A 27,031-nucleotide genomic window follows, 5' to 3' on the forward strand; every position below is an offset into this window, starting at 1 on the left:
TAAAGCCCACAACATGCTGCCTTGACATCCTTCCTTCAAACTTTTTCAAAACTGTTTTTCATTGCATAGCCCCAGACATACTTCAGATTATAAATACTTCTCTCCAAACAGGAGAGTTTCCTCAGACTTTAAAAACTGCATTAATAAAACCTCTCCTAAAAAAACCTAATCTGGATGCCTCAACCATTAGTAATTACAGGCCAATATCAAATCTGACATTCCTGGAGAAAATTATCGAAAGGGTTGTGTTCGAACAGATCCAGAATTATATGATGCAAAACAATCTTTTTAACTCATTTCAGTCTGGATTTCGACCACAACACAGCACCGAGACTGTGCTTATCAAAGTCCTAAATGATATTCGTCGGAATACCGATGCAGGCAAATCATCTGTTCTACTACTATTGGATCTCAGCGCCGCATTTGACACGGTTGATCACAACATACTACTCAGCAGATTGGAACAGTGGGTAGGGCTTACTGACACTATTCTTCAGTGGTTCACATCCTATTTACATGATAGGGATTTCTTTGTGTCAATCGGAAACCATCAGTCAGAACGAACCAAATTCACGTGTGGAGTCCCTCAAGGGTCAATTCTTGGACCACTCTTATTTAACATCTATATGCTTCCGTTAGCTCAGATAATGGAACAGTATGACATCTCCTATCACGCCTATGCAGATGACACACAACTGTACATTTCTGTGTCCCCATATGATTATAGTCCCTTAGTCACCCTGAGCAAATGCATTCATCAAATCAATGAATGGATGTGCCAGAATTTTCTCCAGTTAAATGTGCAGAAGACAGAGGTGATCATTTTTGGGCCAAAAAAGGGAAGGTCAAAGATAAGCAGCCAACTTAGCACAATGTCACTTACAGCTACAAATCAAGTCAGAAACCTTGGCGTAATTATTGACTCAGACCTAAAATTTGATAGCCATTTAAAGTCCGTCACTAAATCCGCTTATTACCACCTAAAAAATATAACCAGAATTAAGGGGCTTCTGACTCAACAAGACATGGAAAAACTTATGCATGCATTCATTTTCAGCAGATTGGACTATTGCAACGGTATATTTACAGGTCTTGATAAAAAATCAGTCAGGAAGTTGCAGCTGGTACAGAATGCTGCAGCCAGAGTCCTCACAAATACAAGGAAGCTGGACCACATTACACCAGTTTTGAAATCGCTACACTGGCTTCCAATAAGTCAAAGGATAGACTATAAAATACTACTGCTCGTCTACAAAACACTTAATGGCCTTGGACCAAAATACATGCTTGACTTGTTAGAGTCCTATGAGCCATCTAGACCCCTAAGGTCGTCTGGAACCCGTCTTCTGCATGTTCCAAGAACAAGAACCAAGCAGGGTGAGGCAGCATTTAGTTATTATGCTCCTCACCTCTGGAACAAGTTACCCGAACGTCTGAAGTATGCTCAAACTGTTAGCTCTTTTAAATCAGGGCTAAAAACGCTTTTGTTTAGCACTGCATATCTATAACTGTCTATATATTTCAATCTACCTGCTTTCTATTCCTCTTGTTTTTATCTCCATTGCTGATTTCAATTATTATTAGTAGTAGTAGTTTTTGTTTATTTTTATTTTATTTATTTATTTTTATTCTGTGATTAAATGCGATCTTTTGTCTTCGTTTCTACGTTGTGTTGATTTAAATGTGATTTTTATGATCTTCATGTGATGTAAAGCACTTTGAATTGCCTTGTGTTGAATTGTGCTATATAAATAAATTTGCCTTGCCTTGCCTTCCTGCTTGAGTTTTGCAGGTTAGCAAATTCACACAGTTTAATGTTATGCAAACTCCGATGCAGGTCGTAGCAAAATTTCAGTCTCGATATTAGTGGTGTGTTCCCCACCCCCATAACGTTGACGTCTTTTTACATTACTTATAGTGGCTGCTAATGCTGGCTGAAAAAAAACTTCTAATATCCTTCTTCTTTGAAGGGGATGGGTGAGGCGGCATGTTGGCAGCATGTTGTATTTTGTCAGATCAGTGCGTGTGTGTGCAGGGAGGTCATCAGCCAATCAAACGTGAGTATGAAGGGGAAAAAATGGACTAGCACATTCAGCAAGTGAAAAAGGGGTAAATATAAGTCTAAACATAATGAAAATAATTCACTTAATAATGGTAGGGTCAATTGTATCCTTACAACATATGGGAAGGCTTCTTCTCATATGTTGTAAGGATATAACAGACCCTACCATTATTAAGTGAATTATTTTAATTAAGTTCAGACTTACATTTATACCTTTTCACTTGCTGAATATGCCGATCCATTTTTTTCTCACTCAAACGCACGTTTGATTGGCTGATGACTTGCCCCCCAGCCCCTTTTCACCACACACGCACACTCACACAGCACCGACAGATTAATATCGACAACATGCCACCTCCTCTGCCCCCTTCGAAGAGGATGGATATTAGAAATTTATTTTAGCCAGCAGCAGCCACTGTAAGTAATGTAAAAAGACGTCAATGTTGTGGAGATGGGGGAAACACCACTAATTTGGCTATTGAAAGTCTGACCTGCATCCGAGTTAGCATTACATTAAATTGTGTGAACGTGCTAACCTGCAAAACTACTGCGGTCAGGCCAGCCTTCACAAGGAATAACGAAGTCAAGCTAGCCGCCCCAAATTTGGATCATTGTTTGCATTATGTGCATTACGGTATTGCAACGCTGTGGCTACAGAGTGCAAGTTCCTTTATTAAGGAAAAATGGGGAGCTATTCAAGAATGGGTCCAATTCAGGGGGACACTGACATGAAATAAAAATCTGTGGAAAGAAATCACACATCAGAATTTCATGAGTGTACTTTGGTTCGACTCGTGGGGTAATCTAGTACGCCTCAGATGTACAGTAGAACAATCCATAGACTTCATAATGACAATGACGGGACAAGGGGCAAGGCAGATTAATAGGGAGCCTACATTGTTGCCGTGGCCGTCAAAGCTGACCGAGTGGAATCACATACAAAGAGATTTTTTCGTTGAAATTCTTGTGAATAAATGCATAAGTCCCTGAATTCTTTATAGATACGGATGTGAAAGTCTCGTTTCTTAGTTAAAAGAAAAAACAAAATTACGTAGCATTTATTTTACGTAAATATGTCGAGGTACGATGCTAGTCTGTCAGTCAATGTGGCGGCCGCCATATGTAAACAGAGCTTTTCCGGTGAAAATCCTTGTGAATAAATGCTTAAATCCCTTCATTCTTTATAGATATGGATGTAAAACAGACTCGATTCGTGGTTAAAAAAAAAAACAAACAAAAAAACGTGCAGTTAGCATTTATTTTACGTAAATATTGCGAACTATGAGGCTAGTCAGTAAGGAAATTAGCGGCCGCCATATGTAAACAAAGCTTTTTCTGTTGAAAATTCTTGTGAATGAATGCTTAAATCCATGAATTCTTTTTAGATATGGACGTAAAACAGTCTCAATTCTTGGTGAAAAGCAAACAAAGAACAAAAACGTGCAGTTAGGATTTATTTTACGAAAATATGTCGAGGTACGATGCTAGTCTGTCAGTTAATATGGCAGCCGCCATATGTAAACAGAGCTTTTCCGGTGAAAATCCTTGTGAATAAATGCTCAAATCCCTTAATTCTTTATAGATATGGACGTAAAACAGACTCGATTCTTGGTAGGAAAAAAAAAAAAAAAAAAAAAAAAAACAGCAGTTACCATTTATTCTACGTAAATATTGCGAACTATAATGCTAGTCAGTCAAGAAATTGGCGGCCGCAATATGTAAACAAAGAGCTTTATCTGTTGAAAATGCTTGTGAATAAATGCTAAAATCCCTCATATGGACATTAAAAAGTCTCAATTCTTGGTTAAAAGCAAAAAAAAAAAACGTGCAGTTAGCAGTTATTTTACGTAAATATTGCGAAGTATTATGCCAATGCTGTAGCGGCTAATTTCTCCCATTGATTTTTTTCTTTACAATGTTTCAAAACACATGCATGGTACGAAAAATATAATAATTACCTTGAATCCTCGAACAAATCACTCCTGAGACAATCCTTCCTGTTTGTATGCGGTACAGCTTTCGTAATTTTTTAACCTAAATCCGACGTCGGATCCCTGCATATCTTGACTAACTGCGACCGACATCGAATAACTGGCTGAGTCAATACAGATTTATTTTGCATTGATTATTTAGCCTATCAATTAATTAGGATCATATTCGTGAGAAATGTAGCCCTGACCCTTGTTCAATAATCTGTTTGGTTTTATAAAGTCCCGTCCCCAGCAAAAAGTGTACATGCAAGTAATGCTGTTATATCATCCCTACTAATATTGAGACCAAACCTACGCCTTTAATAGATTAACACAAATGTTTTAAGTTGTCCTACTTTTGACACAAACTTCTCCATCCTCTGCAGATTTTGAATATCATGGATTCAGTGGTGATGGTCAAATGGATCTCCTCATTGAGGAGAATCTTATACAACACAGAGCTCGTCCTCGTCCCAGAGAGAAGGCGGGGCCGAGATCATTCCACCCTGTAAGGAAAAACCTTTTTCAAGACTCTAAGAAGACCAGTCGGTCAACAAACCTAACCCAAGTTCTGAGTGAGGAGATCCAAGACATTGATGTGCCATCAGTTTTCACAACGGTTGAGACAAACACAACGAACAACGTCACATTTGCACCCGACACAACCACACAAAACTCCACCACAGAAAAGTCTGCAACTCAATCTGTTCCTTCAAATATCACCCAAGAGAATTTGACAGAAGATCTATCCCTAGTTGTAACTCCTGAGAATATGATCATAGCAACCCAAGCAATCACCACAAGTAGTACACAAACTACCACAATGGAAACTCCTAGCCTTGAGATGAGCTCTCAAATAGGTGATCAAATGCAAATTTCAGGAGCACCAAACTCTACCAGCAGTGGAACTACTTTATCCTACACCACCAACACTCCAACAATTAAATCCACTCAACTTGCCCCCACAACCCCACAAGACTCAGAGCCCACCACTCTTCCAGTGTCTTCTACCGAAAGTCCTCTACACACTTCTCCATCTGTCACCACACCTGTGACAACTTCATCTCCACCCACTACTACTACTATCAAGACAACGACAACAACAACAACCTCCGCCATGTCCAGTCGGGCTCCTGCAGTCAAAAGGAAGTACAAGATAAGCTGGGAGGAGGAAGAGGAAGACTTGGAGTTTGAGGACATAATGCAAAGGCAGGAGGGCGCCACCACACGGAAACCTGGTAAGTTGATGTCGCACCACTTTCATAAATACTCTACATAGTGTTGTCCCAATACCAGAGGTGGGTAGTAATGCATTACGTTTACTTGGTGAAAAAGAGCTATATATAAGTATAACACCATTTACCATTTGAGTAACTTCTTGAGACAAATGTGCTTCTAAGAGTAGTTTTACTAAGCCATACTTTTTTTGAAGAAAAAACGTCACTCTTACGTCACTACTTTGGGCTACACTAGTCGTTATATTTTTCCTCCTTATTCTACATATTAGATTTGACTTTTTTGTTGTTGCCAGAGATGCCCACAGTGGGTCTACCAATGAGATTTCGCAACAATAATCACGTGACTCCATGAAACCAATCATACTCAAGCTTGCCATTCTATGATAACGCCGGCCTGTTCAATCACGTGGTATCTTTAAAGCACAGTAAAAAAAAGGTAAAAAGGTAAAAGGAGTTTGACATTGAGCGCTGCCATCAACATTACTCGAAAACGCGGATTTTAACCTTTCTCCCAGCCAGTGGTGCTTATCCTGTGTTCGACTGAACCCCTAGGTGATTAAATCTAGGCAAAGTGGCTTTTTAGGCCAGATTTTGGACTGGTTTGCTCCCAGTTTACAGGCTTAATCAATTTCTTTTAACTGCTAGTCCTCGATCTGATGGGAGAAGGAACTGGTTTGCTCAGTGGCAGGTTGACTCGCACTTGGTATGAGGGAATACAACAGACCAATGGGCTGCGTGGTCTCAAATTTTGACCTATTTATAAAACATGCTGTCAAAATGAGAAGAATTTTTAATGAGAATTTGCTAAATTATTAGCTTGTTAGTTTACAGGGTGACCCAAAAAAAAGTTTACACTCAGTTGACTGCTTGTTTAAAAGCCATTGAAACATATCTAATTAGGTTGTCATGCTTAAGTGATGCATTAAGGTCACTCAATGCAGCTGGTAATCTCTCGTCTCTACAATTCCTGTGCTTCTGCTGAAAATAAAGAAAACTTTAGCTGTACCTGAATTGCTGCGTGCCGGTCTGAAACCTACTGAGATTGCAGCAAATCTGAGAATATCCAGATGTGCAGTCTACAAGTTAAAAAGAAGCTGAAAGATACTGGAACAGCCTCACGAAAACCTGGGTCTGGAAGTGCCGATCTGTGCGGACCAAAAAGTTGATTGACAAGGTGATATGTGGCCACCCCAGAGTCCAGCTCTCAATCCCCTGGATTATAGCATATGGGCAATTGTGGAGGACAGTGCCTGTAAGAAGCCACAAACTTCTGTGGCAGCCTTGGAGAGGTCCATTGTTAGATCTTGGGAAAAGATGACAGCATCCTACATAAAGAAGACCTGTCAAGCGTTCCGCAGGCGCCTGGAGGCTGTTGTGACACTTAAGGGAGGACACATTGAAAAATAGAGTGTACTATACATGTTCTTTACAATAATGTATAATTTGTGATTCAATTCTAATTCTAAGATGAATAAACATGGCATTAAAGTTGTATTATGGCAGTGTAAACTTTTTTTTGGGTCACCCTGTAGATATATCGGTTTTGAATTTGAAAAAAAAAAAACTTTATTATCTAATTCCGAAGGGTTCAGTGAATCCACATATGAAGTGGGGTTCGGTTCCTTCAGCAAAGTTAAGAATTGACCACAAAAAAACTGATATATGATCCTTTTAATTTCCTAATAGGAAATATGTTTTCTTCACTAGAGCGTACTCATGCTCTTTGGGCAAATGACGCTTCATTTCTCTAGATTTTTTTTCTCTCGCTGGACTTCAGTGATATGTTTTTTGTATATCCTTGGCTCAATGTGGCTACATAATAGGTTATAGTATAGTGTAATAATTCCAGATTTCTTTGATAACTTTGTGCTGTGAAAAAAAATACCAATGTTAAAAAATAAAAATAAAAAATCAAACATCGGAAGCAGTTACTCACAATGTTACTCATTAATTGAGTATTCTTTTCACCAAATACTTTTTTACTTGTACTTGTGTACATTTTTTTGGATGACTATTTTACCTTTTAACACAACTCATACTTAAGTCAAATTTTTGGCTACTCTACCCACCTCTGCCCAATACAATCCTCAGTATCGGTATTGCCGACCAATGTACCTATTTTTGTAGTGCCATATATTATTCGATTTGTTGACACGTTCCAATATACCTATTTTTGTAGTGTCATACATTATTCGATTTGTTGACACGTTCCAATATTCATGTGAAAAACCAGTTCTGCAGTGTTATTGTTGGACTGAAAAGGAACCCTGAACATTTGGTGCAGATCATGGATAAAAAAAAATGTTGTTAACCTTTAATGATTTAAATGCTGTAAATCAAACCACCAGGCAAACATGTCCGCTGTGTGAGATGACCTCTCTTTAGAAAACCGAAGATGGTAAAATGAGCATTATGGAAAATTTGTAAACAGAGCATTTCTTGAGGACATACGAGCAGAGCTCACTTGAATACAAATTTTTTTTAAAAATCTGATTTGTCATTTGATCGTTGCGTTATTTTTTGCAGTTCTATTTCTAATTATCTAAAAATATAGGTATCGGATAGGCATCGGGTCAGTATCAGCAAAAAGTCTAGAAAAAATAGGATCTGAAGTTTAAAAAAAATCTTTATCGGAGCACCTCTCTCTACTCAGTAACAATTTTTTTGGTATCATATTTTTCAGACTATAAGACATAAAACATACAAATATATATACGTACAATACATATGGCGGAAAACACCCAGGTGACTAGGTTCCACTCTGAGACCCCCAATTTGGCCAAATTTCAAAATTGTCCTACAGTGGGGAGAACAAGTATTTGATACACTGCCGATTTTTCTGGTTTTCCCACTTGCAACCCATGCAGAGGTCTGTAATTTGTGTCATAAGTTCTCTTCAACTGTGAGGGACAGAATCTAATACAAAAATCCAGAAAATCACATTGTATAATTTTTAAATAATAAATTTGTATTTAACTGCATGAAATAAGTATTTGATACATTACCAACTAGTAAATATTTCGGCTCTTAGTTCTTTTTTAAGAACCCCTCCTGTTTTCCACTCATTTCCGGAAGTAACTGCACCTGTTTGAACTTGTTACCTTTATAAAAGACACCTGTTCACATGCTCAAACAAACAAACTCCAACCTCTCCACAATGGCCAAGACCAAAGAGCTGTGTAAGGACATCAGGGATAAAATAATAGACCTGCACAAGGCTGGGATGGGCTACAGGAAAATAAGCAAGCAGCTTGGTGAGAAGGTAACAACTGTTGGAGCGATTCTTAGAAAATGGAAGAGGTTCAAGTTGACGGTCAATCTGGCTCGTTCTGGGGCTCCATGCAAGATCTCACCTCGTGGGGCATCACTGATCATGTGGAAGGTGAGGGATCAGCCCAGAACTACACGGCAGGACCTGGTCAATGACCTGAAGAGAGCTGGAACCACAGTCTCGAAGAAAACCCATTATGCCGTCATGGATTAAAATCCTACATCGCATGCAAGGTCCCGCTGCTGAAGCCAGTGCATGTCCAGACACGTCTGAAGTTTGCCACTGACCATCTGGATGCTCCAGACGAGCAATGGGAGAAGGTCATGTGGTCGGATGAGACAAAATTGAACTTTTTGGTCTAAACTCAGCTCGTCGTGTTTGGAGGAAAAAGAAGGATGAGTACAATCCCAAGAACACCATCCCAACCGTGAAACATGGAGGAGGAAACATCATTTTTTGGGGCTGCTTCTCTGCCAAGGGTACAGGACGACTGCACCGTATTGAGGGGAGGTTGGATGGGGCTATGTATCGCCAGATCTTGGCTGACAACCTCCTTCCTTCAGTGAGAGCCCTGAAGATGGGTCGTGGCTGGGTCTTCCAGCATGACAACGACCCAAAGCACACAGCCAAGGCAACTAAAGAGTGGCTCCGTAGGAAGCATCTTAAGGTCCTGGAGTGGCCTAGCCAGTCAGCAGATCTGAACCCGATAGAAAAACTATGGAGGGAGCTGAAAGTCCGTGTTGCCCGGCAGCAGCCCCGAAACCTAAAGGCTCTGGAGAAGATCTGCATGGAGGAGTGGGCCAAAATCCCTGCTGCAGTGTGTGCAAACCTTGTCAAGGACTACAGGAAACGCTTGGTATCTGTAATAGCAAACAAAGGTTTCTGTACCAAATATTAAGTTTGATTTTTGTGATGTATCAAATACTTATTTCATGCAATTAAATGCAAATTTATTAATTAAAAATCATACAACATGATTTTCTGTTTTTTTGTATTAGATTCCGTCCCACACAGTTAAAGAGAACTTATGATACAAATTACAGACCTCTACATCAAATACTTGTTCTCCCCACTGTAGTTGTTGGAAATAGTGGGAGTCCTGCGCATTCTATTCTTTTCAACAAGTCAAAGTCGACGAATGAATCAAATCTTGAATCTGTCATCATCTTATTCGCTGCCTTTGATGGCAATAGACGTCAATTTTTGAACTGGTTAGCATACAGTTAACATAAAAGACTTCCCACTCAATTGCCCATTCACTATAACCTTGTCTCCAGTTTTCCTTTGACCATGAACATGGTGGACGGTAAAAAACGGCAGGGTGGAGTCATTAATTACTGACAAATTACAGAAGAACGCACCCCAACTTTAAATGTTAACAACTGTTTAAAACAAACAAACAAACAAACAAAAAAACATGATTTACACGCAATGTTCAGAGCTCTTCTTTGGTCCAATCACAACACTGCAGAACTAGTAGTGTAGTTTTTGCAAAACCTGGCTAAAGAACAAATACTTCTTGATATAACCTAATTGACTGAGGTTACTAAAAAGAGGTAGAAACCTTTAACGTCTATTTTTGGGAATGATGTAAGTCTTGCAATGGTACAATAGGGTATTATTTGAACAGTGTGACAACCTTGCATGCATCGGACTGGTTCAAATAAAAGCCTGTTACAGTAATTATATTCAGCCTCTTTGAGGTAGGTCTGGAAGATGTTGATGCTCTCCTAAATCCTCACTCATAACACTCGGGGGTTTTTTTCACAGAAGAATGTAAGGACACCCTGGCAACCATCTCTGAACCAGTGACTCACAACAAATACGGCAGGACCGAAGGGGCCTGGATGAAGGATCCCAAGTCGGACAAAGACAGGATTTATGTCACCAATTACTATTACGGGAACAACCTCCTGGAGTTCCAGAACATGGAGGTTTTCAAAAAAGGTAAAGCATTTTTTGTTATTTGTGAGATTTTGATTGCTCTCATAATACCATTCCTGCCTCTCTTTCCAACAAATGTCGATCATAGACTTCACTATCAGTTGATGGGAAACGGGGTCCGGGGCCGCTCTGTAGGGGCCCTATTTTCAAAAACTTAAAATTCAAATATTTTCAACGCCAAAGACACCAGCGACCTAAAACCAAAACAGGCAACCCCCTTAGGGACATATGAGTCTCCATGAGGAAGCGGCATCAAAAAATTCAAAGTCGTTTCCTAATAAATCCAGATTAATTCTTTTTTAAATAGTGTAATTTTCGGACTATAAGGCTCATCTGACTGTAAGCCGCTACCCAAGAAATTTGACATGAAAACCGTAAGCCGAGTTTAAGGGGGGGGGGGGGGGGGGCAGGACCCCCGGTGGCCGAAAAATGTAAATGCATGTAATTGACTTTCCTATATGTATATATATATATATATATATATATACTGGACTGTCTCAGAAAATTAGAATACACAATATTCTAATTTTCTGAGACAGTCCTGTACATTAATCCACCATTTAAAGCAGGGGTGTCCAAACTTTTTGCAAAGGGGACCAGATTTGGCGTGGTAAAAATGTGGGGGGCCGACCTTGGCTGACGTCCTTTACATAGAACAATATACAGGACTGTCTCAGAAAATTAGAATATTGTGTATTCTAATTTCCCGAGACAGTCCAGTATATATATATATATATATATACATACAGTGCCTTGCAAAAGTATTCGGCCCCCTTGAACCTTGCAACCTTTCGCCACATTTCAGGCTTCAAACATAAAGATATAAAATTTTCATTTTTTGTCAAGAATCAACAACAAGTAGGACACAATCGTGAAGTGGAACAAAATTTATTGGATAATTTAAACTTTTTTAACAAATAAAAAACTGAAAAGTGGGGCGTGCAATATTATTCGGCCCCCTTGCGTTAATACTTTGTAGCGCCACCTTTTGCTCCAATTACAGCTGCAAGTCGCTTGGGTATGTTTCTATCAGTTTTGCACATCGAGAGACTGACATTCTTGCCCATTCTTCCTTGCAAAACAGCTCCAGCTCAGTGAGGTTGGATGGAGAGTGTTTGTGAACAGCAGTCTTCAGCTCTTTCCACAGATTGTCAATTGGATTCAGGTCTGGACTTTGACTTGGCCATTCTAACACCTGGATACGTTTATTTTTGAACCATTCCATTGTAGATTTGGCTTTATGTTTTGGATCATTGTCCTGTTGGAAGATAAATCTCCATCCCAGTCTCAGGTCTTGTGCAGATACCAACAGGTTTTCTTCCAGAATGTTCCTGTATTTGGCTGCATCCATCTTCCCGTCAATTTTAACCATCTTCCCTGTCCCTGCTGAAGAAAAGCTGGCCCAAACCATGATGCTGCCACCACCATGTTTGACAGTGGGGATGGTGTGTTCAGGGTGATGAGCTGTGTTGCTTTTACGCCAAACATATCCTTTTGCATTGTGGCCAAAAAGTTCAATTTTGGTTTCATCTGACCAGAGCACCTTCTTCCACATGTTTGGTGTGTCTCCCAGGTGGCTTGTGGCAAACTTTAAACGAGACTTTTTATGGATATCTTTGAGAAATGGCTTTCTTTTTGCCACTCTTCCATAAAAGCCAGATTTGTGCAGTGTACGACTGATTGTTGTCCTATGGACAGACTCTCCCACCTCAGCTGTAGATCTCTGCAGTTCATCCAGAGTGATCATGGGCCTCTTGGCTACATCTCTGATCAGTTTTCTCCTTGTTTGAGAAGAAAGTTTGGAAGGACGGCCGGGTCTTGGTAGATTTGCAGTGGTCTGATGCTCCTTCCATTTCAATATGATGGCTTGCACAGTGCTCCTTGAGATGTTTAAAGCTTGGGAAATCTTTTTGTATCCAAATCCGGCTTTAAACTTCTCCACAACAGTATGTCGGACCTGCCTGGTGTGTTCCTTGGTTTTCATAATGCTCTCTGCACTTTAAACAGAACCCTGAGACTATCACAGAGCAGGTGCATTTATACGGAGACTTGATTACACACAGGTGGATTCTATTTATCATCATCGGTCATTTAGGACAACATTGGATCATTCAGAGATCCTCACTGAACTTCTGGAGTGAGTTTGCTGCACTGAAAGTAAAGGGGCCGAATAATATTGCACGCCCCACTTTTCAGTTTTTTATTTGTTAAAAAAGTTTAAATTATCCAATAAATGTTGTTCCACTTCACGATTGTGTCCCACTTGTTGTTGATTCTTGACAAAAAAATTAAATTTCATATCTTTATGTTTGAAGCCTGAAATGTGGCGAAAGGTTGCAAGATTCAAGGGGGCCGAATACTTTTGCAAGGCACTGTATATATATATGTGTGTGTGTGTGTGTGTGTGTATATACAGTATATATACAGTACTATATACAGTATATATACAGGGGTGCACATATTTTTTTTGCCCAGGTTCCCAGAGGAGGACCCGGAGATGTGACTTGGTCCTCACTGAGCTTGAGAGCTGACCCGCCTGATGCAATAAAATTATGACAAGCTTTACTTAGAGCCAGTTACCTTTAATTAATTATTTGTATGTCCTCCTCATATGAGCTCATTGAACGTGCATGTGTAGCTATGTGAAATTCGAGCAAAAATACGTTTTTCAGTGCATGGCGCTGTTCATCATCAACTTTATTCCGCCACTTGTCCATAGGGCGAGTGGGGTCCTGTCTGACATCGATAGTTTGCTTAACTGCCACATGCTCCTTTTTTTCCCGTGCTTTTCAAAGTTTGGATGGCTGAAATTATTTTACCCTATATAAAATGCGCTGCTCTTATCAGCGACAGTGGGATTCTCACGGAAAATTTTGCACCACATTTCCGTGCAGCATCATTTGCTTCTAGCCATGGTACCTCCTGCAGCCACTTTTCAGCAAAATTCCTTTTTTTCAATATCTCCGGTGACGTCCCTGTCGTCTGTCTGTCTTTTGACGGGGGTGGGGGAACACGGAAATAATTACTCAGTGGGGCCTGCCTCTTTGACATTTTGAGAAGTGATTTTCTCGTGTCCGGCGCAAATACAGTGGTCAGCCATTGGTGCGCAAAAGCGTATGGAAGCCGTTGAGGGCCAGCGCGTTTGTCTACGTCCAGTACGCATGTGCGCATGCGGACCACTTATGTGCACCCCTGTAAATATATAAGTTGTAAAGCAATAAAGCAAACAACAAAAATGAATATAATGAATTATAATGGGTCAAAATTATTTTTTGAACAGATCATGTGACTAGCACCTTAGATGGTCATTTGCTTGCATATTATTATTATTATTTTTTTTTTTTAGGGGAGGGGAATTTTATTTTTCAAATTATTATTTTCTTTGTTTGAAAGTTTTTTTGTTTTTTTTTTTGATTGAAGCAACTTTCTGGGGGATTGAATGATTTAGACACAAATGTCCTACCCATAATATGGCCCAAACACAAAAAGGATATATATTTGAGTCTTAAATATTTTTTCGCATTCGAAAACTTTTTTTCTAAGAATGACATTTTTTGATAGAAATGATTTTTTTATTTGAAAATATATATTTTTTTGTTTGAAGAAACGTATTTTTTGATTGAATAATAAAGACACAAATGTCCTAGCCAAAATGTGACCCAAACATAAAACAACATTACTTAAATAAAAAAACTTGCTTCAATCAAAAGTTTAAAAAATAAAAAATAAAAAAAAAAAGCTTTCAAATGCACTTTTTGAGTTTCAAATTTATTTTTGCATTCAAACACATTTCTTCTGATCGAATAACGAAGACACAAATCTACCTTCTTATGGCTCCGCCCAGTGGATACAATTTTTGATTGGGGTAACTACTTGGCACGACACCAGTGGGCGTAACATATTCATTGGATGACGATCTTGGCGAGAAGTATAGCTGTCCTAAGCAGCCTGATTTAGAATTCCCCTCAAGAATGAAAACAAAACAAAAAAATACTCATTTTCAACTTATTATTATAAATATTCTTGTAAGTTAATTTTATTGCTGACACTGCATTTTGGGGTCATCAACATGTTGTGCCCCCCCCCGGCCCAAAAGTCAAACTCCACCTATGATGAAAACAACATTTTTCATAGATAAGCCGGACTGGACGATAAGCCGCAGCTGTCCTCACTGTATAATGGGACATTTACACCTAAAGATATTAACCTGTAACACTTTATTTGACAGCGGCATCATAAGACTGTCATCAGACCAAATGAACCACCATGAAGCTTTGAACCAATTGGCTGCTAAGCTTCATTGCTTCGAGAAGCTTCATGTGGCCATCACTGCTCCCTTGGGGGAGACAGTCAACCTTTGCTGCCAAAACTGTTGTCGTCCAACATGCCTCCTAGCATGCATTGCAGCGCTACAGATGTAGATATCGATCAAAATTCATCTTCTGTGCTGATTATTCCTTCAGTTACTGTTCCATTTGTTTCATTAATTGCTAGTTATGGTATTTAGTAACACTTTGTTTGACATTAGATCACCATAACTTTTGACATGACACTGCCATGAGCTTTGATAAATGCTTATGACAGATGTCATTTTGTGCCATCTGGCAAATTATCTCACTTTTGGATGGATGTAAAAGATCTGAGCTGAAAATAAAAGGAATTCGTGACACACACACTTAATCACATCTGTCATAAGCATTCATTAATGATCATGTTAGTGTCATAATTATGACAGTATTACGACAGCCTTAAGATGGCGCTGTCAAATAAAGTGTTACCAACTAACCCAAATAAATCAACAAATAAACCGCACTGGACTATAAGCCACATTATTTAACAACAAACATGAGTTTTTGCCCAAAATAAAGACTTAAATCTTTTTTTTTATTTAGTGCAATTTTGACATCAGTTTTCTACAGCTAATAAGTCACTCAAGTTTCAAATCAGAAACGTAATACTTGAGGAAAGTATGCAGAATCATCTTAATTTTACTCAACAAAAGCAAATTTTGCATTTTTCTATATACAGTCACAATTTATTTAGGTTGAATTCCGATGTCACTAGTGCCTCAGCACGTCTTGCTGGCTATCTGCCCTCGTCGTTTTTAGATTAAAATATTGCACAGTCATTACAATAATAATAACACAAAATAAAACACGCAAAACCCTTTTTTTTTTTTTTTTTTTTTTTTTTTTGTATGGATGCAGAAATGTCTAAATTACTAATTTTGCCCCCCAAAAACAGGCACTTGGCCGAAAATTACCTGATTATTTGAATGTAAAGTTATGCTATTGTGTATCGATCATTTATTTATAAACTGCTTTTTTTAATGATACTGTACAATAACCCATTGACTAACCACATTAAGCCAAAGAAATACCAAAAAAAAAAAAAAAATCCTTGAATTCCAGTTGATTTTTAAGACCTTTCAATTGACACTTGTCAGTTTTCATTTTAAACGCTAATTAAAAATAAAAATCCCTTTTCAATACTTACCAACATTATGTCTGAAATAACATGAACACAAAATAAAATTCAAAGCTTACCTTATACCACCTGAGACAAGAGCAGCTAACCAGTCGGGGGCTAGGAAGCTAACTGCTAACTTAGCGACCTTAAAGCACAAGACAAGGTTTTGATCGAGTGCAGCCCACCGGAAATCTAACAATAATAAAATAAAAAAAAAAGATACATAATAGTTGGAAGAAACAACAATAAAAGCAAATATTTCCGGCAAATATGGAAAATAATCATTGTCAGATTACTGTCACAAAATAAAATTCAAAGCTTACCTTTTACCACCTGAGACAAGAGCAGCTAACTATTCTGTGGCTAGCAAGCTAACAGCTAACTTAGCAACCTTGAAGCACAAGACAAGGTTTTGATCAAGTGCAACCTGGCGAGAGAGAAAAAAAAAAAGACAGAAATTAGGAATTATTTGTCAATTGAGCATGAGTGCCCTCTAGTGGAGAAAAGGTTCCTAGTTTGAATAGTTCATTCACTTACAATTATGAAATCTAAAGAATCATATCTCCGGTTTTCCGTGGTCAATCGGCACCAAATAAAAACTGGGAGAGAGGTATAAATCCACGCTTTCGAGTCATGTTGAGCAGTGCTCTATGTCAAATACTTAATTTTTTACGGTGCTTTAAAGCCGCCATGTGATTGAACAGGCTGCCGTGATCATAGAATTGCAAGCTTGCGTCTAATTGGTTCAATGGAGTCATGTGATTATTGTTGTGACGTCTCATTGGTGAAATTAGTCGAGCTACTCTTGGCTTCGCTGGCAAAAAAATTTAATACATCGAATATATAGAATGAAGAGGAAAAATGTAACGACTCTTGTGTAGCCAAAAGTAGGGGCGTAAGAGAAGTGGTTTTTCTTCACAAATCTACTCAAGTAAAAGTAAAAAGTATGGCTTAGTAAAACTATTACATTTTTACAAAATACATTTTTCTCAAAAAGTGGCCAAAAAGTGTCATTGCATGTAATTGACATATATATACTGGACTGTCTCAGAAAATTAGAATACACAATATTCTAATTTTCTGAGACAGTCCTGTATATTGTTCTATGTAAAGGACGTCAGCCAAGGTCGGCCCCCCACATTTTTACCACGCCAAATCTGGTCCCCTTTGCAAAAAGTTTGGACACCCCTGCTTTAAATGGTGGATTAATGTACAGGACTGTCTCAGAAAATTAGAATATTGTGTATTCTAATTTTCTGAGACAGTCCAGTATATATATATTAGGGCTGTCAAAATTATCGCGTTAACGCGCGGTAATTAATTTTTTAAATTGATTACGTTAAAATATTTGACGCAATTAACGCACATGTCCCGCTCAGACAGTATTCTGCCTTTTGGTAAGTTTTATAGCAAGGCTTTTTGTGCTGTCTAACAGCGAACTCTTGTGGTCGCTTTGCGACATGGTTCATTGTTTTCTTGACAGTTCAATATGCTTGCACGACGTCTCGGGCTGACGCCTACGTTGTAATGTTGTGCTTATATGATCCTTGGACAAGATTTGTCCGTAAGTATGGTTGTTGTAAAGAATGTGCATATTATGTTAGTAAGCGAAATGTTATATTTTTTGTATGAGACGCTTTTTGTTTATGTTTAGTGAACCTGTATGGTGTGCTAAGCTAACGTTGTTGCTAATGCAATGCTTGTGTACTTTTTTTTGTAGTTTTATGACGGTCTAAAGAGGACAATGGTTTGAGGCCATTTTATTAATAAATCAGATGAAAAAGGAAGAAGTCTGATTATTAAGGCGTCGTTCTCTAGCTGTCTAGCTTTGGAAAAAGTAGACACTTCGGAGTGAGGACAGCATAGACAGATTTAAATGACAGTAGAGTGAAATGCCCACTACAGTCCTTATCCTCCGTATGTTGAATGTATATATCCATCTTGTCTTATCTTTCCATTCCAACGATTTATTTTAAATAATATATATATAATTTACAGAAAAATATGGCATATTTTATAGATGGTTTGAATTGCGATTAATTATGATTAATTAATTTATAAGCTGTAATTAACTCGATTAAAAATTTTAATCGTTTGACAGCCCTAACATATATATAATATATATATATATATGTTAAAGCAATAAAACTGCAACAGAAATGAATGAAATGAACAAACAAAAAAAATTTTTTTATCATGGGTCGAAATAAAGAGAAAAATGTCCAAACACAAATCAACATTACTTCAATCAAAAAAGTTGCTTCAGTCAAAAAAAAAACTTGACTTCAGTTAAAAAAATAAAATAAAAAATAATCAAAGAAAAATAGCTTTTACATGCATTTATTTGAGTTTTTTGAGTTTCAAATTTATTTTTGCATTCAAACACATTTTTTTTGATTGAAGCGACTTTTTTTGGTTGAAAATATATATTTTGATTGAAGCAACTTTTTTTATAAAGTCCCAAATCTACCTCCATATGGCTCCGCCCAGGGTATACAATTTTTGACTGGGGTAACTACATTGGCACGACACCGGCAGGTGTACCAAATTCAATGGATGATGATCTTGGGGAAAAGCCTCGCCTAAGCAGCCTGATTTAGAATTCCCCTCAAGAATGATGGGAAGCAAAAAAACGCTCATTGTCAACTTATTATATTGAATATTCTTGTAAGTTAATTTTATTGCTGACACTGCGTTTTGGCATCAACATATTGTGCCCCCCCTTGCCCCAAAAGTCAAACTCCGCCTATGGTTACTCCCGGCCTCCATACGTGAAGCCTTGGAGCAATGCCTGTTGAAGTCTATTCTTCAATATTAAAACTCAAGCACTGTATTTTTGTTTTACTAACATCTGAAAATGTCTTTCTAAATTCTTTTCCCAGGCCGTTTCACCAACTCCTACAAGCTTCCTTATAACTGGATTGGAACCGGTCACGTGGTCTACAATGGAGCCTTCTACTACAACCGCGCCTTCTCTCGAGACATCATCAAATTTGACCTACAACAGCGCTACGTGGCTGCCTGGACCATGCTGCACGATGCCGTGATGGAAGAGTCCACGGCGGCGTGGGAGTGGCGCAGTCACTCAGACATTGACTTTGCTTTGGACGAGAGCGGCCTGTGGATCATCTATCCGGCGTTGGACGACGAAGGCTTTTTACAGGAAGTGGTCGTCCTGAGTCGCCTGAACCCAGTTGACCTCAGCATGCAGAGGGAAACCACGTGGAGAACCGGGCTGAGGAGAAACTACTACGGGAACTGCTTCATTGTGTGCGGCGTCTTGTACGCTGTTGACAGCTACAACCACAAGGATGCCAATTTGGAATACGCCTTCGACACGCACACCAACACTCAGATGATTCCCAGAATGCCCTTCACCAACAATTACACTTACACAACCCAAATTGACTACAACCCCAAAGAGGGTGTACTGTACGCATGGGACAATGGACACCAAGTCACATATGACATTAAGTTTGCCTATGTAGACTCCAATTAAGGCTTTTAATTGCAGTGAATTTAAATTCTTAAGTGGATTGTAGATCAGTCCAACTGACCTATAATGGTAAATGTCAATATTTGTTAAATTTGTACCAGAATTAAATAAAACGTGAGTCACTTCGGACATTCGATATCATGTTGTGAAGCCGACCGCACACCGACTGATGGAAGTCTGGACAATTAAAAAAACAAAAAAACAGTTGACATTTGCACATCTAATAAAAATTCCAAACTCGTAGCAAAAATATGACGTGTTTTTAAATTGAAAAAAAAGCGTAACTTATATTTTATTGAGTACAAATAGCCACATTTTTAATAAAAGTTGAAGATGTTGACGTGTTTTTAAATTGAAATAATGCGTAACGTATATTTTTTTAATACAAAAAATATGCCAAAAGCCACATTTTTAATAAAACTTGAAGATGTTAACAAGTTATCATTAAAACTGTTAGTTATCATTAAAACTGTCAAAAAACAAAGAAAAAAAAAGATACTTCCCTTGTTAATAGAGCATATAAGCACAAATGAATGTACAAGACACATATTCCACCGTAGTAACCTAAATTTCATTAAATTTAAAAAATGTTAAGTAGGTAAGTAAGTCATTGAAAAAGCTAACTGCACTGGGAAAGAGATCAGTTACATTCTTAAATCATTGACAGCTACGTTGGCACTAATCATTTTTTTATTTTAAACACTAATTAAAAATATATAAAAATCCCTTTTCAATACTTACCAACATTATGGCTGAAATAACATGAACACAAAATAAAATTAAAAGCTTACCTTTTACCGCCTGGGACAGGAGCAGCTAACCAGTAGGTGGCTAGCAAGCTAACAGCTAGCAAGTGCAGGCCACCGGAAATTTAACAATTAAAAAAGTGGGGGGGGGAAATCGTTCATTAAAAACAAATATTTCCTGCAAGTATGGAAAATATTCAATGCCAGCCTACCCTTAGATACCAGTAAATACTTTTTTAGCTAATAAAATACAAGATTGTTCAGCCTACTTATCACACATTAGTTATCCACTGTGGTATGTGCCTCATGCGGCAAGAGACATATTACACAGGTGTAGGAACTCTAATAATGTGTGCCTATTTTCTTAGTTACTTTTTAACTGTTTCGAGTGTATCAGCGTTTATACCAACTTGTCTAGTCCTTCAAAGGACCAAAAGAGGAAATGGCAACCTCTGCTCAATCTTCTTGCCAACTCAAAAAATAGATATAGTGTTACCTCTACATATGAAGTTAATTCGTTCCAGGACCTTGTTTGTAAGTCGAAATGGTCGTATGTCGAGCAAGATTTTCCCATAAGAATACTTTATAATTCCATTAATTCGTTCCACAGCCCGAAAACCTAGACTAAATCCTTAATAAATACTGCTGGTAATATTGCAAATAGCAATCACACAGAGCAAAACAAATAAATTATGAGTAAAAATCGGAATAACGATATAATAGTAATATCTGAAATAGTGTTAATGAATCGGGTTCAAATATGGCAGACGTATTTGCGTGGTGTACCTGAACGCACCACGTGGCTGACTTGTCAGAGTGAGGGAGGACTTTTTACCATTCACTTTTCACGTTCAGCTGCGGCGGACAGTAGGCATGTTGTGTTGCACAAATTCTGAAATAAATTAAAAACCTGACGGAGATGGTGATGATACAATACTAATAATTTTCCCTTTAATTTATATAAAGACTGTCGAACGGAAGAGGACCGCCGAGATCATACGGCCGTATTGTTGAGCCAATTCACGGATGTGCACCCTACGCTCACATTTTTTTATCATTTTGATCTTCATTTTGATGGTAAGCCTCACCTTTTTCACCACCTGCACTAACATTCTTGGAACCCATGTTGATTTCTCTCACAAGATAATCCACCGTGCGTCAGTCTTGCGGAAAAAACTGCGACGCGGTCATAAATCGTCGTATTTCGAGCATGTCGTCAGATGTAGAAACAAATGGAGAGTCAAACTTTGTCTGATGTCGAAAGGATCGTGTCAAACTGATTGTACGTCGAGGCACTACTGTATTGCCATATACAAGAAATGTCAGATTTACAGAGTTCTGCTTATTTCACTTTCTGTAGCTTTCAGAATAAACGTCCCGGTAAGTTGTAACGTCAGCGTCAATGACCTTGAAATTCATAATCACTACTTTCCATTAGCGTTCTAAATGTTTTTTTGGGGGTAAAAGTCCCTGTCTCTAAGCATTTATTCTATTCCTGACCGTTTGAGGGTGTGGGATACTACAAGAAATATGACACACACACACAAAAAGAAAGCAAAAAATAAAGAAGCAATTATGTATACAGGAAATCCAGTGTTTATTTTGACCTATGTACAAAACACATCATGTCTTTCAGTATAATTGGCTTGCAGTCACATAAGGGAAGTCAAAATGTATTTCTGAAATACGCACACTTACAGTAGGGCAGTTTAAAAAAAATAAAATAAAATGAAACACTGCTAAAATAAGCATGCAGCTAAACAGAGATGGCTGATCATCAGCAAATAAACCATGATTTCAAATTCAACTTTACATTTCAAGCCAGAATTGAACATCCCATGTTGTGTATTTCAAACTACTAAAACATTGTCACAACCCCAACATATATATTATATATAGTTTTAAATTGGAAAAGCCTCAAGTGCACTTTACAAAAAGAATAATTTTCTTTGCCCCCACCCCCATGACAGCTCTAAATTCAATCTGACAAAAAACAAAACATCAACAAAAAAAAACTTGTACACACCGGATTCAATTTTGTCAAAGGTTCGGATTACTTCTGGGCAATATGGACAAAATCTGATTTTTTAATACATTTTTTCCAAATGTCGATATCATAATCATTAATTATAATTAAAATTCAATGAATATGCATATCACAAATCCATTGACACTTCATTGATATTTTGTTGTGTCAAAATTGACCCAAGCAGTACAATTTTTTAGTTAATGTGGTTGTGGAGGGCCTATATTATGGGCTCCTAAATAACTAGCTACAGCCCAGAGCAGTGCCACATTCAGTGGTATACAAAATAAACTAGACACGTTAATCCTTTTGACAAAACCAGCTTTTAGACATGTCACCCAGGACGACAATAATAGAAATAAATACACAAAACATCTCAAATTGATCAAATATTAAAAAAAAAAACAACTACCCTTCATCTTAGAAAAACACAAAAATACCAAATACCAAGCACATGCTGTACACAGTGGTTGGATTTTTAGAACATCACTTTTTGAGCTACCTGTTTGTAGCCTCTGTAATATTTGTTCATAATATGCAACATTCAAATTTTCGCTTTTGAGAAAAGTAGAAATGTTGGAAGTATCAATTCATACCTTCGTTGATCCAGACATGAGGAACAAAAGGAAAAAGTGGACTTGTGGATAGAGCTGCTATGGTGCATTTGTGTTGCGAGGGGGTGACTCTGGGTTCACTGCTCAGCCCCCTGCTGCTAAGCAATTATCCGTACGTGGGACGTCTGAGGTTATGTAGGGAAGTCAGTGCAGCCACACAAGGAGCTAACTCCCACCCACCCAACACAAAGAACCTTCAGGAATTTAAGCCACGACAAAGAATGTGGCCATCGAAATATTGTCTCCACTTTGTTTTTTTTTTTTTAGATTTTTATGATTGTTTACTGTAGTCTTACGCAAACCCCATGAGCACACCGACAGGAGGGGCGGGGTTGGAGGTTGCCGAGGAGGACTCGTAAAGGTTTTGAGTGCGGTTGACGCGCATCATTGGAGGGATGGTGGCCGAACGAATATGAAGGATCCTGGTGTCGGTCACTTCGCAGTCAATCTGCATCATTACTTCATACTCCTTGTCTCCGATGATGCTGTCTGGAAGAGATACAAAATTTTATTTCATTAAAAAGGTGGACAAATTGGGCCTATTTACAGTATTGGTTATGGATACATTTCTGACCACATAGGCCACAATAAAGGAAAATCCAAATAATTTTTTTTAACCCTTTCTAAACATCCTTACACTCATTAAAACACATTGTAATCCCGTTGAATGGTAAGAAAAGTAACAAGCACAAAATGAAGAGAAAATTCCATCATAGTTATTATAATCGTGCCTAGATGTTGGATTGAGTTAGCTAGCTTTCCTGCTTAATGTCGATAACTGACTTTTACGACCGTCAATGTAAATCAGACATGTCCAAAGTCCGGCCCGGGGGCCAAATGCGGCCCATGGTCAAATTCAATCCGGCCCCCAGCCTCTGTCATAAAATCAATAACGTCTGACCCGCACACAGACTTAATAAATTGGTCAGCAGTACTGCTACCAGCATATGAAGTAACTTACACACTAAATGCTGCTCCTCATTTACCCACTAAAAGGCAGCAGCACTCTGAGCAACATTACCCCGTGTGACCTTTTACTCCCAATTTTCTAAAATAGCGACAATCAAAAAAAAAAAAAAAAAAGTTAACTGGGACAGCCGACGCTTCAAGGACAGGTGGAAATTGGACTATTTCTTCACAACAGTGTCTGCCTCATTTGCAAGGAGACAGTCACTGTTTTTAAAGAGTTCAATGTGAGGCGATATTACCAAACAAGACACGCTGACATGTACGATAAGATTACAGGGACGATACGTAGCGAGAAATTGAAGCAACTTGAAGCTAGCTCAATTTTACAGCAGCAGTATTTCGCAAGAGCCCGAGAGCCGAAAGAGAACGCCACAAAGGGTAGTTGCGAGATTGTTGAAATTATTAATTTAAAAAAATAATAAAGCAAATGTGACACTCAGAATGGCTTGCTAAAATTTGCTTAAATATAGTGTTCTACGTAAAGGACGTCAGCCAAGGTCGGCCGCCCCACATTTTTACCACACCAAATCTGGCCGCCTTTGCAAAACGTTAGGACACCCCTGATGTAAATGAACTAATAGGCAGTGAGTGTATGCATCAGCTCCATCATTTGTACGCCGACGACTGTATCTCTGTGTAGGTTTGCCAGGTTAGCTTAGCATTAGCTATCCATGGAGACATTGCTACGAGCGAAGCAGTGTCGTTTTCGTCAACGATGACGATAATGAAAATATTTCGTCAACGAACAATTTTTTCATGACAATGATGACACAAAGATGCGCCAAAAACGTATCTTGAGAGACAAAAACATGACGAGATGGATGCCAGTTGTCATCTGACGAGAAGAAAACCAGATGAAAATTTGCCTTAGTTTCCGTCATAAGTTCACAATGAGTGAAATTTTGTCATCTTTTGTGTGGTAAGCACGCATTTTAGCATTGTTTGGTAATTTCAAAAACGCAAAAATATGTGATTGGGATATCCCTACTTGATTTAGCTACCAGTTTAATCTCTTGTTGAATGCTAGTGCACTCAAATCAGACAAGTGTGTGAAAGGATTTTTTTGGTGAGGCAGCTGGAGGCTCACTTACAGATGGGAATCTAGAGGTGAGTCACGCTGGATTTCTCTCTCGTACAGAGACAAAGCGGCTCCAAACTATAGCTGGACACGCATATTTGGAAAGTGAAGCAGTGAGGAAGTGGATGGGGGATAGGCAGCCAATAGGAAGAAGAGACCACAATTTACATGACCCATCTTTGAAGTTTGAGACAAGTATGTTTTTTTTTTTTCTTTTTAACATTGGAGATTAATAACCTTCAAAACCAGACAAGCTTGTAAAATTCCTTTGATATAGGAAATATGGTAAGAATAAAACTACTGTCACTTAGAAAGTCTTCAATTCACTTAAAATACTGTCGCGTCAGTAATTGTCATACTCAAGAAATTTCCTGAAGTGAAATTTAATACTTTTTAAGACCTAATTAAGACAGTTTTCTAAAAACTTAATACCTATTTTACAGCCATATCGACCAAGAAAAACAATTTGTTAATTTGTGTTAATTCACTTCTTGAAAGTGGAAATGTGGAATGTGTGCAGGATGTAACAATGCAGCATATTGAATAGGTAACTCACACAACACCACCACAGCACATACACAGACCACAGACAACAGGCCAAGTAGAGGTTTTCTCGTTAGCATTAGCATTTAGCATGGTGAGCGTCATCTTAAACTTTTGGGCAACCACAACACCTCTGCTTTCATCGTTGCTGTGGACCCAAACGATGTGCGTAGATCCACTCTCGTAAATCCATGAGCAATTGTAGCTGGGCTGGGATGCAGGGGGGTGGCATCACTCGCAGCTAGCTAGCTAGTGTTAGCTTCTGTCACTTCATTTACATTAGCAGCTTAGTGGCTGGCTTTAGCTTCGGTCTCTTCAGGCTTGCGAGCAGCTGGCTGGCTTAAACAGGCAAATTGAAAAACGCCGGCAATAGAGGGAGTTTCTTTCCTCTTATGGAGGTTATGTGCTTGGACGATTTAGCATAGAACACTAGCGCCTTCATGCCAATTGCACCCAGCTGAATTTGGTTTTTGCATACGATGCAAAAAGCCTCGAACACACTGCTATCCACTGGTTTGAGCCAATGGCGAAAAGAATTTACATTTCCCCATCTCTTAGGTGTAGGAAAAAAAAATTGCACCCGTGTAGCGTGGAGCATGACATTTTGTCGGGACTCCCATTGGGACACGAGATTCACTCGGGAATTCCGCGGTCGGGACGGGACGTGAATGAAAGTCAACGGGAGCGAGCAGGAGCGGGAGTGACATCGATCTGTATAATAATAGTGATCTTTTTCAGCTGATCGCACAACACAACAAACTGAAGAAGCAGCCATATTTGTAGTCATCTTTCAATGACCCAACCCTGTTTTTACCTGGGTTAGCAAGTCAAAAGCACTACATAATATCCCGTAATCCATCAGTGCTTGCAATCTACGATTTTGACCTGTGGCTGCGTTCTCAGTGACTGGCTCCTCCGCCCCGTTTTTTTATTTGGACTATGTTATCTAATCAAAATGACACTTTTGAGGAGAAATGAGACATGGAGAAGTTATACATCATAAACTTTAAGACCCAGATATGAAAATTAAATACTTTTTCAAGACTTAAGGTATTATTTCCCAATTCATAAATTCAATGCTTAAAAGACTTTTTAAGACCCCGCGGGAACTCTGTCAATCAGATCCAACCAAGCCAAAGTTTAGCTGCCAGGAAGTCAGTGAGCATCATCGGTCCTGTCTGTTGGCACAAATTAGTCATTGTCTGACAGTATTTGGCCGTTTCACCATTAGAATCAGCAATCAATTCCTGAAATTGACTCTAAGCTTGCGGTAAGATGCTCTCGAATATGTCAAGAGAGCACCAAACTCTTAAAGCTGCTCTTTTTCCAGCCACCTGTACAACCCATCAGCGTCCTCAGGTTCACAGGACTCTCCTAAGGAGGGACAGATATGTGAGCTACCTCTACTGCCTGAAGATTCTGCAGGTGTTCATATCATTAGATGTCCGTCCTGACTATGACCTCATCTACTGCTGAGATTCATCTTTTTGCACCTGCAGAGCAGACCTCTTTGGATCAGATCAAGGCTGGAGATGTGTTACGCTATTTAATAGCTATCTCCACACTTTTCAACTGTACGTAACTTAGTCAGATAATGCTCTCCTG

At 38.6% G+C, this 27,031-nt stretch overlaps 2 protein-coding genes across 2 annotated transcripts in view; one reads left to right on the forward strand and one right to left on the reverse strand.

Annotated features, from left to right (window-relative positions):
• olfml2ba (olfactomedin-like 2Ba) overlaps positions 1–19,579 on the forward strand; it is a 35,570-nt gene extending 15,991 nt beyond the window's left edge. The window contains exons 6-8 of the mRNA XM_057840124.1: positions 4,419–5,270; positions 10,312–10,488; positions 18,837–19,579. Coding sequence (XP_057696107.1) covers positions 4,419–5,270; positions 10,312–10,488; positions 18,837–19,453 — 1,646 coding nt within the window. The 3' untranslated portion in view covers positions 19,454–19,579. The remainder of the gene's footprint in view (positions 1–4,418; positions 5,271–10,311; positions 10,489–18,836) is intronic.
• Positions 19,580–21,776: 2,197 nt separating this feature from the next.
• The window catches only part of atf6 (activating transcription factor 6), a 72,788-nt gene continuing 67,533 nt past the window's right edge, over positions 21,777–27,031 (reverse strand). The window contains exon 16 of the mRNA XM_057841050.1: positions 21,777–23,325. Coding sequence (XP_057697033.1) covers positions 23,129–23,325 — 197 coding nt within the window. The 3' untranslated portion in view covers positions 21,777–23,128. The remainder of the gene's footprint in view (positions 23,326–27,031) is intronic.

This window comes from Corythoichthys intestinalis, chromosome 7 (assembly GCF_030265065.1).
Source record: "Corythoichthys intestinalis isolate RoL2023-P3 chromosome 7, ASM3026506v1, whole genome shotgun sequence".
NCBI classification, from domain to species: domain Eukaryota; kingdom Metazoa; phylum Chordata; class Actinopteri; order Syngnathiformes; family Syngnathidae; genus Corythoichthys; species Corythoichthys intestinalis.